Source organism: Mobula hypostoma, chromosome X1, assembly GCF_963921235.1.
Source record: "Mobula hypostoma chromosome X1, sMobHyp1.1, whole genome shotgun sequence".
NCBI lineage: Eukaryota > Metazoa > Chordata > Chondrichthyes > Myliobatiformes > Myliobatidae > Mobula > Mobula hypostoma.
The window spans coordinates 8,970,730-8,987,606 of record NC_086128.1 but is presented as its reverse complement, the minus strand read 5'-3'; the positions used below and the strand labels follow the sequence as shown (position 1 = coordinate 8,987,606).

Below are 16,877 nucleotides of genomic sequence, written 5' to 3'. Positions count from 1 at the left end.
TACTGAGGTGGTCACACCCAGAATGCAGGCTTCAGATAGTTGGGTGACCAGCAGGAGAGGTAAGGGGAGTGAGCAGTCAGTGGAGGGCTCCCCTGTGGCCATTCCCCTCAGCAACAAGTATACCCCTTTGGATACTGCTGGGTGGGGAGGGGGAGTGACCTATCAGGGCACAGCAGCAGCAGCCAGGCCAGTGGCACTGTGGCCAGCTCTGCAGCTCTGCAGCTCAGCAGGGAAGGGTAAAGTCAGGCAGAGTGAAAGTGATAGGAGACTCAATAAGGAGATATTGAGTCTTTAAGGAGACAGACCGGAGATTCTGTGACCATGAAAGTAATGCCAGCATGGTGTGTTGCCTTCCAGGTGCCAGGGTCCAGGATGTCTCAGAGTGGCTGTAGAAGATTCTTAAGAAGGAGGGTGAGCAGCCAGAGGTCATGGTGCTCATTGACACCAATGACATAGATAGAAAAGGGAAGAGGTCCTGTGCAGTGAATATCAGGAGTTAGGGAAGAAGCTGAAAAACAGGAACTCCAAGGTAACAATCTCTGGGCTATTCCAAGTGCCTCATGCTAGTCAGGGCAGGAATAGGATGATGGTGGCTGAGGGAGTGGTGCAGGGGGGCAGGGTTCCAGATCTCTGGATCATCGGGATCTCTTCCGGGGATTGTATGATCTGTGCAAAGAGGATGGGTTACACCTGAACCCAAGGGGAACCAATATCCTTGCGGGCAGGTTTGTTAGAGCTGTTGGGGAGGGTTTAAACAAAGTTGACAGGGGGATGGGAACCAGAATGATAGGGCTGAGGATGGGCAGGAGCAATGTGCAGCTAGACCATCAGCAAGGGCAAGCAGATGAAGCTCTATGAGATGTTGGTGAGGCTTAATTTGGAGTATTGTGCGCAGGTTTGGTCACCAACTTACAGGAAAGATGTAAACAAGGATGCAAGAGCACAGAGAAAATTTACAGGATGTTGCCGGAACTGGAGGACCTGAGTTATAAGGTAAAACTGAATAGGTTAGGACTATATTCTTTGGAACGTAGAAGACTGAGAGGAGATTTGATAGAGGTATACAAAATTATGAGGGATATAGATAGGGTGAATGTAAGTAGGCTTTTTCCACTGAGGTTAGGTGGGACTACAATTAGAGGTCATAGGCTAAGGGTGAAAGGTGAAAAGTTTAAGGGGAAAATGAGGGGAAACTTCTTCACTCACAGGTTCATGAGAGTGTGGAACGAGCTGCCAGCACAATTGGTGCGTGCAAGCTTGATTTCAATGTTTAAGAGAAGTTTGGATGAGTATGTGGATGATAGGAGTATAGAGGGCTATGATCCCGGTGCCGGTCAATGGGAGTAGGCAGTTTAAATGGTTTTGGCTTGGACTAGATGGGCTGAAGGGCCTATTTCTGTGCAGTACTTTTCTATGACTCTATGACTCAGTGACTCTATGATAGGGCAAAATTACAGTTAGTGGGATAAGATGAAGTATAACATGAGGGTAAAATTGAAAAGGGAGATGAGTCAGGACTAAAAGCACTGTACTTCTGTAGAATCCCTGCTTCCTCAACATTACCTACCCCTCCATCTACCTTCATATCATCTGCAAACCTGGCTACAAAGCCATCAATTCTGTAAGCCAAGTCATTGACATATAACGTGAAAAGAAGCAGCCCCAATAGCAACCCCTGCGGAACACCACGAGTCACTCACAGTCAATCAGAAAAGGTTCCCTTTATTCCCACTCTTTACCTCCTACCAATTAGCCAATACTCCATCCATGCTAGTATCTTTCCTGTAATACCATGGGCTCTTATCTTGTTAAACAGTCTCATGTGCAGCACCTTGTCAGAGGGTTTCTGAAAATCCAAGTACACAATATCCATTGACTCTCCTGTGTCCATCTTGCCTGTTATTTCCTCTCAAAGAATTCCAACAAATTTGTCAGGCAAGATTTCCCCTTACTTTAATTCTTCTAAACTCCAGTGAGTACAGGCCTAGAGCCACCGAATGGTCCTCATACATTAACCCTTTCATTCCCGGAATAATTGTTTTGTGATTCCCTTTACTTCATCACATGCCTCGAAGTACCCTGAAACCCCACCCTTAATAATGGACTCTAACACCTTCCCAACCTCTGAAGTCAGGCCAACTGACTTATAATTTCCTTTCTTCTGCCTCCCTCCCTTCTTAAAGAGTGGAGTGAAATTTGCAGTTTTCCAGTCCTCTGGAACCATTTCAACATCTAGTGATTCTTGAAAGATTATTACTAATGCCTCCATAATCTCTTCAGCTATCTATTTCAGAGTCCCGAGATGTACTCCATCTGGTAGAGGTGACTTATCTACCTTCAGACCTTTCAGCTTCCCAAGCACCATCTCCTTAGTAATAACAACTACCCTCACTTCTGACCCTGACACTCTTGAATTTCTGACATACTGTTGGTGTCTTCCACAGTGCAGACTGACACAAAATATTTATTAAGTTCATTGGCTATTTCCTTGTCCCCCATTACTACCTCTCCATCATCATTTTCTAGAGGCCCAATATCAGAATCAGAATCAGAATAATGTTTATTATCACAGGCATGTGGCGTGAAATTTGTTAACTTAGCAGCAGCAGTTCAATGAAATACATAATATAGCAGAGAAAAAAAATGAAATTAAAAATAATAATAATAATAAATGAAATAAAAAATAATAATAAATAAACAAGTAAATCAATTACATATATTGAATAGGGGGCTGGAGGTCCTTAATAATTGACACTGCCTTTCTGAGACACCGTTCCCTGAAGATGTCCTGGGTACTTTGTAGGCTAGTGCCCAAGATGGAGCTGACTAGATGTGCAGTAGCCCCTCCATACCAGACAGTGATGCAGCCTGTCAGAATGTTCTCCACAGTACAACCATAGAAGTTTTTGAGTGTATTTCTTGACATGCCAAATCTCTTCAAACCCCTAATGAAGTATAGTTGCTGTCTTGCCTTCTTTATAACTACATCGATATGTTAGGACCAGGTTAGATCCTCAGAGATCTTGACACCCAGGAACTTGAAACTGCTCACTCTCTCCACTTCTGATCCTTCTATGAGGATTGGTATATGTTCTTTTGACTTACCCTTCCTGAAGTCCACAATCAGCTCTTTCGTCTTACTGATCCTGCCTTTAGAATACTTCTTCATCTTTGGGATGTACTGATCCTGCGTCTTCTGAATTGCTCCCAAAAATTCTAGCCATTGCTTTTCTGCCGTCATCTCTGCTAGTGTCCCCTTCCAAACAACTTTGGCCAGCTTATCTCTTATGCCTCTGTAATTCCCTTTACTCCACTGTCATACTGATACATCTGACTTTTATCTTCTCCTTCTTAAACTATAGGGTGAATTCTATCATATTAATGATCACCATCTCCTAAGGGTTCCTTTACCTTAAGCTCCCTAATAAAATCAGATTCATTACACAACACCCAATCCAGAATTACCCTTCCCCTAGTGGGCTCTACCACAAACTCCTCTGAAAAGCCATCTCATTGGCATTCTACCAATTCTGTCTCTTGGGATCCAGCAACAACCTGATTTTTCCAATCTACCTGCATATTGAAATCCCTCCTGACTATCGAATCATTGCTCTTATTACATGCCTTTTCTATCTCCCATTGTAACTTATATCCCACATCCTGGCTACTCTTTGGAGGTCTGTAAGTAACTCCCATCAGGGTTTTCTTACCCTTAAGTTTCTTAGCTCTACTCACAAGGATTTTGCTTCTTCCAAACCTATGTCACCTCTTTCTAAGGATTTTATTTCAGTCTTAACCAACAGAGCCACGCCACCCACTCTGCCTACCTGCCTGTCATTTCAATGCAGTGTGTATTCTTGGATGTAAAGCTCTCAACTATGATCTTCTTTCAGCCACATCTCAGTGATGCTCACACGTCATACCTGTCAACCTCTAACTGCACTCAAATGCTGTATACTGTGTACATTCAAGTACAGTGCTGGAGTGCTGCTCTGCCAGTATAAACTACATACCTCCTTCCTGTCATCTGGTGAGAGATTAGCAGCGCCTAGGATGCGAATCTGGTCGAGGAGCCTTGTCAGCATCTTATCTTTGAAATTGTCTTTAACACCATCAAACTCCTTTGCTTTCTTGGCCCAGGCTTCCACGAATTCCTGCTCTCTCAAGGAGCCCTCGATCTGTGGAACAAGATCATTTGTTTAATTAGTCATGTTAACATTCTACTGTTGGAAATGAGGAAAATGCTGGTGACAGGACGGAAGGCATCTCTAGAGAAAGACGTAGAGTTAATATTTCAGGTTAAAACCCTTTCTTTGGAACTAAGAAAGCGAGAAAATTACTTTAAGATTCAGCAGGATAGACAGGACAAATGGAATATTGCTGATAGGGTGGGCTCAGAGCTGCTGTGGAGATAAATCATAGAGATAATCTAATTGATTGGTTAAAGGTAGCATTTAGAGAATGAGACTGCAAACTAGGAAGTATAAAAAACTGCAAAATGCATGAATATTTCTGAGCAAAGTAATGCAGATTATTTTACCATCAGGTAAATGGCTAATAATAAATAACAACTGATTACACACACACCCAAGCATATACTGAGCAGTTTGTTGGGAGGGTCTGTTATGATCGATTGTCAGTGAAGACATTAACCAGTGAATTCGGGAAAGGCTCAGCATCCTGCTGCCTCATTGTCCAACAGGCTTTTATTGGCATTTATGTAAACTAGACTGAACCAAACAGAGAAATGAGCAGAGATCTTCAAAAGGTAAAGACTTCCTTTGGTCTGACTTCTTGTTTGCATTCTTGCAGTGCAATCATAATATAAGAAGCTTATATTATGAAGTAATACTGACATAAGAAGAATATGTAGTCAGATCCCACAGACAACAGTTTTAGCTCAGTTGAATAAGGAATTGGTCAGGATTCGGGACAGAACTTCCAAATCCCTCAACCTTCAAATCCTCGGATGGAGACGTAGCCTGCTCCCTGGAAATGGCAGCTGCTCCAGTCTGTGGGTTCAACTCAGTCTGTTCATTAGCCTATGTCTGAGCTAATCCAGACTGTGTGTAACTCCCTTTCCACTGTGCAGGGCTCACTCCAGCCAGTCCATTTTGACTGGGACACTCTGTAGCTGCTATGTTCAATGTGTGACAGGTAAATTGACAAACTACAGTCTGCAGGTTCTGAGTGTAACACAACCTGGACTGGACTTTATGAGATGACACACTAAGGACTGTGTGTTGTGAGCATGATGGCCTCTAGTCTTCTGCCTGTGCGTGTTCTGAGTGTGACACACTGACACACTCTCTGTGGTGTACATATTCTATGTGTATTCTGTGTGGAGAGGGAAAAATTGAAGCCTGGCTAATTAATTGCTCAATAGTGTAGGGTATTGCAACTGGCCACAGGCAGAAAATGAAATCTCAGTGAAATGTTCATTAAAAATGCCTTGCCTGAAGAAATACGGTATTTCCTTGAAGCTTATGTGGGAGGAGTACTGAAGATATTGTGTACTTGACACAAAATGTTCATCTGCACAGTCACTGTGTAGTCAGAAGTCTCACTGGGCCTTTCATTCTGTTTATGGCAATCTCATTACAAGGTGAATGGTCCAGTTCAGTAGGCAGTTCAAACTTGATGGTTAGGTGCTTATGCTTACAGACTCAATCACCCAGTCAGAGATTTTGATTAATAACATTCTGTAAAGGTTTTAGAATTTTGTAGTTAGTTTAAGAAGCAATCACAGTTAAACAGGCTTGTATCAGGCCGTTGGGATGTTGCAGGTCACATAGCTCTTTAATTCATATGTGACTTGAGCACCTCTTTACATGGCCTTAAAAAAATACCGGAAGTTGGGAGAGCACACACAAGTCCTCATTAAAAGGTCAGTGGTTGAAAGAATGAGCAACTTCAAGTAACTTGGCATCAACAAATTGGAGGATCCATCCTGGGTCCAACACATTGATACAATCATGAAGAAGGTGTGTCAGGGTCTTTACTTGGTTAGGAATTTGAGGGGATTTGGTACATAACCAAGGACTCTAGCAAAATCTATAGATGTTTGGTTGAGAGGATTCTGACTGGTTGCGTCACAACCTGGTATGAAGTCTCCGAATGCATAGGATTGCAAGAGGCTGCAGAGGGTTGTAGGCTCAGCCAGATTCATCAGAATCTAGTCTACTATCACAGGAACAGCCCTTTCACTGCTGAGGGCCTCTTCAAGAGATGATATTTCAAGGAGGCAGCATTAATCATTGAGGAATCTTACCCTCCAGGACTTTCCCTTTTCTCATTGCTACCATCAAGGAGATACAGGAGCCTGAAGAGACACGCTCAATGTTTTATGAACAGCTTCTTTCCCTCCACCATCAGATTTCCGAACCGTCTATGAACTCATGAACACTATCTTATTATTTCTTTTTCTGCACTATTTATTTAGTTTTGTAATTTATAGTCATTTTTATGTCTTTCATCTCATCAAAGTCAGTGATAATAAACCTGATTCTGATTCTGGTGTAGCACAGGCACTGCTGACCACTTCCCTTACTTACTTTCTCCTTGCAGGTAGCAGAATACAGTAGTCCCTTTAAATAGCGCCTATTTTTAGTGCAGTCTCCTCTTGAGAGGGCCTTTCTCCTCTCCTCCAGTCAGCACCCTACTGGTAATTACCTGAGGTCACCTGCTCTTTTACCACTGGCCACTGGTAGTATCATTAAGGCAATTGGTTTTAACATTGGTGGCAACTAAAGGAGCTTACATGAAGTTGCGCTGGCAGAGGCCCTTGTAAAACATCGATCAATAAGACACAGACGAGACAGGGGCTGCTCTGAATTTGATGAAGGTAATAACTCAAATTCAGAAAGTAGCCAAAAGATGTGGCAATGACAAATGCTTAAGCTATTGGTTCCCAGCCTGAGGTCCATAGACCCCGTGCTTAATGGTATTGGTCCATGTCATAAAAAGGGTTAGGAACCCCCAGCTTAAGCTCTCAATGACTACCAGTGATAGTCAGTCTAGCTGATATGTTAAACTAGAGGTTAAATTGAATATTTTGCTCCATTACTCTGGCACTCTTTCTAAGACGTCAGCTCATAATGACGTGATTATGACAAGACGTTGGCAATTGAACTCTCTGTGAGGTGAAACATCTGGAGAAATTCAGCTACGTTTCACTCCTGGGTGTCAAGATCTCTGAGGAGCTAACCTCAACCTAACATATCCATGCAGCCATAAAGAAGGCAAGACAATGATAATATTTCATTAGGAGTTTGAGGAGATTTTGTCACCAAAAACATTCGCAAATTTCTACAGATGTACTGTGGACAGCATTCTAACCATCTGGCATGGGGGTGGGTTACTGCACAGAATTGAAGTAAGCTGCAGAGAGTTGTAAACTTAGTCAGCTCCATCATGGGCACTGGCCTCCGTGATATCCAGGACATCTTCAAGAAGCAGTACCTCAGAAAGGACCCTGCCCCATCACCCAGGACATGTCCTCTTTTCACTAATACCATCTGGAAGGAGGCACAACAGCCTGAAGGGACTCACTCAGCGACTCAGGAACAGCTTCTTCCCCTCTGCCGTGCACAGCTTGCATTCTACCATTTTGTTACTCAGGAGCCCTGGGATTTCTGACTAGCTGAGTCACCTGGTGAGCCAGATGCTGAACAGTTGGGATTTCTGAGTGGTCAGATAGTGAATTATCTTGCAGTTCAGAGAAGTAGCCAGTCCAATTTTGCAGTGGGAACTTAAGAAAACTGGGTGAAATCACTTTGTGAATGTCATTCCTAGAAAACCTGTGTTGAGTCCAACATCTGGGTTGTTGTACATTAGCACCCCACCACCTTGCCTATTGAGGAGAACACCTATGAATGAGAGGGCTTCCTTACAAGCAGACCAAAGAGGAAGCTGTCTGACAGTAGGCCTATGTCACACATATTGCAGTGCCCAGCTGACAGAAACCAACCCCCACCCCCACTGCAGGCGACAGAAATCCCCAAATATCCTTCATTTGCGATTCACCTCTCTCCAGGAGGATGGGGAATAAGCTGAAATCAAATGTCAAGGGGTGTTTGCTGGCTTGGACTCAGTGGGCTGCCAGGCCTTTGTTCGGGCAGTATGATGCTCAAAGTCTCATAGGGAATGCAACATGGAATAGGCACTGTGGCCCATTGAATCCAGACTGACCCATTTACACAACTCCAATGTTAATCCCATTACTTATTCTCCTCATGTTCCCATTAGCCCCTTCAGTGAACTGGCACACAGGAGACTGCAGATGCTGTTTTGGGTCAAGAGCCTTTGTTGGACTGAAAGATAGAGGGGAGATGCCCAACATAAAGAGGTGGAGCAGGAGTTGGCAGGTGATAGGTGGATCCAGGTGGGGGGGGGGGGACAGGCAGATGGTTCAGTGGTTCAAAGGTTCAATTTAATTTCAGAGAATGTATACAGCATACAACCTGAAATTCCTTTTCTCCACAGACATCCGCGAAACAAAAAAAGACTGTATGACAGAAACATAAGATCCTCAAAGCCCCCCTCCCCCTCCCAAGCACAAGCAGCAGCAAAAGCATTAACTCTCCCCCCACTTGCTCCGGCAAAAGCATCACCCCTCACAACCCCACCAAGCAGTAAATCCCCCAGCAACCATGAGTCCATCAAAAACCACTGTCCATCCCAGCACTTCGACATCTCAACAGGCCCGCTCCCTCACGAGAGTGGGAGACCAGCTGCTCTCTTCTCTGAGCCCCTCCCCCAACTCGAAGGAAGAGTGGAATTAGCGCACTCAGTGTAATTTCACTGAGTGAACAGGCATATTTCCTGTTAAGAAATAACTCAGAGTAGAGAAGGAAAACGCTAATAGCCACATGAGTACATGTATTTTGGGAAGCCTACACTGCCTACTTGGGTGGTGGGATGGAGGTACATCTCTACCAAAGGGGGTGTAAGGTGCTCCTTCCCTCCGCTAGCCTGCAGGTCACCCTCGAGCAAGGTGTAGTACCTGCTTAGCCTCCTGATCAGGGTCACGTGAAGCCATGGGAGCAGGTGGTGGATATCGTATGAGCAGCTGGTGCACATCGCAAGACCACTGATGCCAGGCAGACAATCCCTGAAGAGTAGTGATAATGACTGGGGTGACCTTTCTTGTAAAGACACTGCCCAGAAGAAGTCAACAGCAATCCACTTTTGTAGAAAAATTTGCCAAGAAGAATCATAGTCATGGAAAAACTATGACTGCCCACGTCATTCAACACGGCACATAACAACAATGATGACAACACCGTTGGCAAGTGCCAATGTGTCTGCTGCCTGCTCCAGTGGCCTGATGGGAGGAGAAGAGTCTTCATTTCTTAAATAGGAAGCAAGAGTGACCTCCTTAGTTCAGCAGTCAAGAGCTAGCTGTGAGCAGTGGTGTTGAATGATTCTGAGTCTAAGTGGGAGTGAGGGTAATGGTGGGACTAGTGGATGTACCCTTGGAGATTATGACATCAGATATAGGAGTGAAGACCACATGACATTGAAGATGTGCTAATTAACACAGAAGTCTTAACAAAGAATAAAGTTTTATTCATAGATACTAAAATACCAGAAATATGGGTAAACTTGATCTACTGCATGTTAATTATCAGAATCAAAATCATCAGGTTTATTATCACTGACATAAGTCATGAAATTTGTTGTTTTGCAGCAGCAGTACAGTGCAATACATAAAAATGCTATGTTACAATAGGAAATTCATACAAAATAAATAAATAGTGCATAAAGAGAGCAAATTCATGAGATGATGTTCTGATATAAAAGTAATGAAACAATATGTAATGTTTTGCTTAAGAGCATTGCTTTTTTAAAGTTAATTCCTATCATCAATTTACAAACGTTGATAGCATCACTCCAGCTAAGTGCTTCTAAAAGCTTTATTACTGAAAGCTTTTGTTTACCTTGTAGATTGTGCAGGCTGTTGTATATCTCTGGATCAGGGTGCAGACAGGACCATTGACTGCATTCTGCAGCCCAGAAACCGGAACCATTTGTGTCTTGTTAGTTAAGCACGGTTTGAGTTTTTGTTTATATTTTAACATTGTAAGGATCTCTTTCTGTTGCAATTCTGACTATGGCAAGTTTGGACAAGACATGTTTAGATGAGATTCATCTTGATGTATTCTCCTTGCATTATTCACCTCATGCTCAATCTGCCTTGCTGGCAGATATGACCTTTGCCCTTAACTCCATGGCACAGGCCTCTGGAATGGTCAGCAAAGAGACGTGTACTGAAAACCCTCTCAATGGGACAGTGATGTATTGACTACATTCTCAGACATCCCACCCTGCAAAAACTCATTTCAGGGAGGTAGCACCATCAATTTGCGGGACACTTCCGGGAGAGGTGGGATGTCTGCAACAGAGTAGCTCCTTAGCAGCTAGCCAGCTAGTTTAAATAACGTTAGCTATGCTAATGAACAAAATGACACCTGTTAAACTCACCTCAACATGTCTTTTACAGTCTTAACCCACCATGGGCAATAGAAAAGTCATTGTTCCAAACAGTGCAGCGAGCAACACTGTCATTATTTTGACCCCTATTAGGCAGGGGTACACTTTAGTGTGGTCTGGGGTGACGTACGTTTTATATTTGCTTTTTTTGGAACACTCTGCCATGGCGCACTCTCACTCGCGCTCTCTCTCGTGGTTGCTCTCGCGCTTTCTCTCTGCTCTCTCTCTCTCTCGTGAGCGTGCACTCTCTCTCTCGTGGTCGCTCTTTTGCTCGCTCTCGCTCTCTCTCTCTCTCTCTCTCTCTCTTGCTCTCGCGCGCTCTCTTGCTCTCAAAAAAATCGATTTCCGTGACATTGTATATAATTTGCGGGCATCAGGGAGCCACTATTAATATGCGGGAGACTCTCGGAACTTCTGGGAGAGGTGGGATGTCTGCACAAACAGACACAAAGACACACACACATGCCCCCAGGCCTGCGCATGCAGGCACACATGTATGTCGCCTATACACACTCTCTCACACATACACACACACACACACACACACACACACACACACACACACACACACACACACACACCACCAGTGCCCCTTTTCTTTTTCTGCTGCTATACTCTGGCCTGTTATGAGTCCTATGAATGGGGTTGAGAAAGAAAATAGATCAGCCATGATGGAATGGCAGATCTAACTCAATGGGATGAATGGTCTAATTCTGCTCCTATGTCTTATGGTCTCATGTTCTTATTCCCAGCAGTAGTCATCACCCTTGCAGGCAGTTTCTGTCAGCAACCATAAAGTTTAATACAACAGTCTGGGTGAAAAGCATCCAATGATTCTTGACAGTAACTTCCCTCAATTTTTCAATACCTGTAAAGACCCCAATGCTAGCAGTAAAATCAGCTCTCGTTTATTGCTCCAATTTAAAGTAAACTTCAGAGTATGCTGAAGTTCAAAATGTATGCTGTAAACAATCACAGCATCTGATGAAAGAGCTGACAGATGGGGAGTAATTGGATATCTTCATCAAAGTGCTTGCATGTTCTCCGCAGGCAGTGGCCCCTGACGGCACTGTGTACGCCTCACATTCCCATCTCCTGTGATGCAAATACCTAATGAAACAAACTACTCAGTGTACACATTCAAGGTTGAGGAAAGCTTAGAACAAACTCCAGCTTCTATCTTTAACAAAAATGTCTTATATTACTGTTAGTGCTGCTCACTCTACCTGATAGTACAGTAGAGTAGTATCATGTCTGCATGGTAGATGTAGATTCTTTGAGGCGTCCATTGGTCAGGGTCAACTATGGATGTTGAGTCCCAGCTGTCTAGATACACAAGCCTGGGCAGTATGATATGGAGAACAAGCTGTCGCCCATGTAGCGAGCTCCCCCTCTCCACACATCTGATGAATCCAAAGGAACGGCAGAGTCCGATACAGTTTGGTACCGGCAGCGTCGCAGGAGTTGCCAGTCAACATTGAATTCAACGTAGGACTGCCTTAAGAACTCCAGCTTTGGATTTTTCCCTTGGGGTTTACTCCCAAAGCCTTCCCCATGAGTGGGCATAGCCGCAAGTCAGAGGAGGTTTGAGATCAGAGTTTTCCTTCTCCTAGATTAGCTGCCAACCACAGCTGATGAGCCCCTTCTGACTGAAGCAACTAGTTTTAAGATGTCAGTAACCCACCTTTGCCCCTTCTCCTGTCAGTAGAAACAGTTCTGCTGGACTTAGTAGCTAAGTCACATGTGAAAGAGCTGGACTTGGTTGTCAGAGGCTATTTGAGGCACACGCCACTGGGATCATTTAATAGGTAGTGGGAGCTTGTCCCCATTACCACCCCTGGCAATAACAATCTGTGAGGTGTAGATTATTAGGTTGCTATATTGATTGATACTAATCCTATCAAACAGGTCTGCAATCGTCCAGTAATACATCCAGCTCCCTGAAAGTGGATACACAGGTTGATAGGATGGCAAGGCATATGGCATGCTTGCCTTGATTAGTTGAGGCACTGAGTTCTAAAGTCAGGAAGTTATGTTACAGCTTCATAAACTCTAGTTAGGCCACATCTGGAGTATTGCATACAGTTCTGTTCACCTTATTATAGGAAGGATGTTGAGGCTTTGAAGAGAGCGCAGAAGAGGTTTATCAGGATGCTGCCTGGGTTAAAGGGCAAAAGCTATAATGGCAGAGGTTGGACACAATTGGGTTGCTTTCTCCTGGAGCAACAGAGGCTGAAGGGAGACCTGATAGAAGTTTATAAAATAATCACAAGTATGGATGGAGCAGACTGCTGGTATCTTTTTTGTTTCTAAGGATTAAAATGTCTAATACCAGAGAGCATTTAGTGTGAGAGGCTGATAGTAGTTTCTGATGGACTCTAGATCATGGTCTCTGGGGCTTGCTATTACTTGCAAGGTGGGTGGTGGTGGTGGGGGTGGGGGTGTTGATGCTTTTGTTGGAGGAGGTGGGGGAGGGGGGACGGTCGATGCTTTTGCTGCTGCTGGTGCGTGGGAGGGGGAGGGGGGCTTTGGGGGTTCTGGTGCTTTCTGTCATTCATTCCTTGTGTTTTGTTCTCTCTCTGTTTCGTGGATGCCTGTGAAGAGTAAGGATTTCAGGCTGTGTGCTGGGGTAGAGGCAAAGATAATAAAGGCATTCAAGAGGCTCTGACGTAGGCACGTGAATGTACAGAAAATGGAAGGATATGGACATTGTGTACACTGAAGGAGATTAGAATCAGAATTGGGTTTATTATCACTGACATATGTCACGAAATGTGTTGTTTGATCAGTGCAGTTTAGTTGGCCATTTGGTTATTTAATTAGTTTAGCACAACATTGTGGGCCGAATGGCCTGTTTCATGTACCATGTTCTAACTTGGGGGTACAGGAGGCTTGCCTCTGGTCGATGCAGGTGTGAACCTCCTCCACTGCCTCTCCTTTGGCCCCTAAGCTGTCTGCCAAAGCTCAGGTGTGCACCTGGCACTGCCTGTCCCACCTTCAGTGGAGGTGTGGAACTAGAGCCACAGACTGCTGCCAGAAGCAGCATCAAAGTATTGGTGAGAAAGCACTGCAGCCATCACAGGAAAGCCAACGAGCTTCCCAGTACCTGTGGTCATGAAGTCTTGTACACAGGTACCACTTAACTCTCTTCACTGTCTCCTACATAAGCAGAGCTGATGAAGAGGAGGCTTTCAGTCACACCTGATCTGTTCCACGGAAGATCGGTCAGCTTTCCCACATGAGGCCCTTTGCACAATGCCACCTCATTGCTCATTGGAACATTTACTATGACAATGCATTAGCTTTTGCAGACCCCAGTCAGGCAAAAACATCTCCTCCACAATCTCCATCAGCACAGGAGCACCACAGGGGTGTGTACTTAGCCCCCTGTCCTACATGCTTTACACCTATGACTGTGTGTCTAAGTACAGCTCCAACACCATATACAAGTTTGTGGATAATGCTGCCGTTGTGGGCCGTATCAAAGGAGGTGATGAATCAGTGTACAGGAGGAAGATTGAAAACTTGGCTGAGTGGTGGAGTAACAACAACCTCTCACTCATATCAGCAAGACCAAGGAGCTGATTGTAGACTTCAGAAGAGGGAAACCAGAGGTCCACGAGCCAGTACTCATCTGAGGATCAGAGGAGGAGAGGGTCAGTAACTTTAAATTCCCGGGTGTCACTATCTCAGAGGACCTGTCCTGGACCCATCATATAAATGTTATTGTGAAGAAAGCACGACAGTGCCTCTACTTCCTCAGGAGTCTGCGGAGGTTCAGCATGTCATCAAAAACTAGATGTGTAGTGGAGAGTGTATCAACTGGCTGCATCATGGTCTGGTACGGGAACACCAAAGCCTTTGAGCGGGAAATCTTATAAAAGGTAATGGATTCAGCCCAGTACTTCACGGGTAAAACCCTCCTGACCATTGAGCACATCTACATGAAACACTGACGTAGAGAAGCAGCATCCATCATCAGAGATCCTCACCACCCAGGTCATGCTCTTTTCTCACTGCTGCCATCAGGTAGAAGGTACAGGAGCCTCAGGACTCACACCACCAGGTTCAAGAACAGTTACTACCCCTCAGCCATCAGGCTCCTAAACAAAAGGGGATAACAACACTCATTCTATTTCTGGTCCCACAACCTATAATTTAACTTGAAGGATTCTTTATGTAGTTATTTCATGTTCTCTTTATTTATTGCTATTTATTTATATTTGCATTTGCACAGTTTGTTGTCTTCTGCACTCTGGTTGATCTTTCACTGATCCTGTTACAGTTACTATTTTGTAGATTTGCTGAGTGTGCCCGCAGGAAAATGAATCTCAGGGTTGTATACAGTGACATATATGTACTCTGATAATGAAATTTACTTTGAACTTTGAAATTTGAACTTTGAACTTCCCTGCTTTTACTACTTATATATGTTTTAAATTACAGGGAGACTGATATAATGTTGAAAAATGCATGGTTATGCACTTTGGTAGTAGAAATAAATGTGCAGATTATTTTTTAAATGGGAAGAAAATCCAAAAATCTGAGATGCAAAGGGACTTGGGAGTCCTTGTACAGAACACCCTAATGATTAATTGCAGGTTGAGTCGGTGGTGAGGAAGGCAAATGCAATTTTAGAATTCATTTCAAGAGGACTAGAATTCAAGAGCAGGGATGTGATGCTGAGGAGTTATAAGGCACTGGTGAGGCCTCACCTTGAGTATTGTGAGCAGTTTTGGGCTCCTCATCTAAGAAAAAATATGCTGGCATTGGAGAGGGTTCAGAGGAGGTTCACAAGGATGATTTCGGGAATGAATGGGTTATCATATGAGGAACGCTTGATGGCTTTGGGCCTGTAGTTGGTGGAATTTAGAAGGATGAGGGGGATCTCATTGAAACCTTTTTAATGTTGAAAGGTCTAGACAGAGTAGACGTAGAAAGGATGTTTCCCATGGTGGGGGATTCTAGGACAAGAGGACACAGCCTCTGGATAGAGGGACGTCCATTTAAAACAGAGACGCGGAGAAATTTCTTTAGCCAAAGGGTGGTGAGTTTGTGGAATTTATGGCCATGTGCAGCTGTGGAGGCCAGGTCATTGGGTGTATGTAAGGCAGAGACTGGTAGGTTCTTGATTTGGACATGGCATCAAAGAATCCGGGGAGAAGGCCGGGAACTGGGGTTGGGGAGGGCAAAAAAGGATCAGTATGATTGAATGGTGGAGCAGACTCGATGGGCCAGATGGCCTAATTCTGCTCCTACGTCTAATGGTCTAATTTCTCAACAGCAACACCAACCAGTTTTCAAAGACATTCTGCAGGCTGTCTGTGAGTGAAACAAAAATGCACCATTTAGTAAAACTTATAGCCATAAAACATTGCAGCCAGCTCATTTATCCCTGCACTCTCTCATTTAAGTAGTGTTGCACTGGAACCCTTTGCTTCAACACTGATTCCTGGCCATTTGACCCATTGTGTTGGTTGTCACTCTGACCATGGAAGGTGGAGCTCAGCTCTGTAAATTTCATCTGTTGAGAAAAAAGGAGCCAGTGATTACCAGGCTGCGAGATCACTGGCAAATGGGAGATGGTGTTGGTTAAAACAGAACAGCAGAATATGGGGATGTTGCCCTTCTCACATCCCATCCAATTTCCTGCTCCTTGACTGCAGTAAAAATGGAATTAAAGCCCACCAGTTTAGCTCAGTCTGTTCATTTGAAATTGATTTATTAATTTCCAGCATCTCAGACTGAGCTGAGACAGTTGGAAAGGTCATGACGTACAGTTGCATTCAGTAACTCATCATCTTACAAAGCCTCCTCTTTCGTTTGCTGCTTTCTACTCTGATCAGACTCACTGCCAAAGCCTGGTTGCTCAGGGGAAATTTGAATGTGAATATTCTAATGATCAGAAACATTGACATCAATCGAACTATGGCAGGAGCACATTGAGAGATATCCCAGATTTTTATTACTAGTGTCAGCACCTGCTTCTTATTGAGTTATCACATTTTTGGTTTCCTATACTGTTCTGTGCTGTTTCTGAATATCTATGTGCCTGATCAGACAGTGGCTGTATGGCCCTTAAAGTGCCACCTTTTCTTTTTCTGTGCTTTGTTCTCAGCAACTTTGTCACTACTAAATGACTCCTGCAGAACATTTACCTGGGGCTGGTCAAAGGATGTATATCATTGACTCACAAGACTGCTGGCCAAGATCTATTGACACTTCAATAGCAATCAACCTCAGTAAAAATGTTTAATTCACATTTCCTTGGAGGTATATACTGACGGGAACAGTGGGTAGTAGCGGCCAGGTGGTTTATGCTAAGACCACTAACCTAGCAATACTGGGATTTATTTTATTTCCTGGAGGTGGTCAAATAAAAC

The 16,877-nt window shown here is 44.0% G+C and overlaps 1 protein-coding gene across 2 annotated transcripts in view; it reads right to left on the bottom strand.

The window, feature by feature from the left end:
* The window catches only part of ace (angiotensin I converting enzyme (peptidyl-dipeptidase A) 1), a 155,248-nt gene that overhangs the window by 135,635 nt on the left and 2,736 nt on the right, over positions 1-16,877 (bottom strand). For both annotated transcript variants that reach the window (XM_063037759.1, XM_063037760.1), the window contains exon 2: positions 4,014-4,178. In XM_063037759.1, the coding sequence (XP_062893829.1) occupies positions 4,014-4,178 (165 nt within the window). The remainder of the gene's footprint in view (positions 1-4,013; positions 4,179-16,877) is intronic.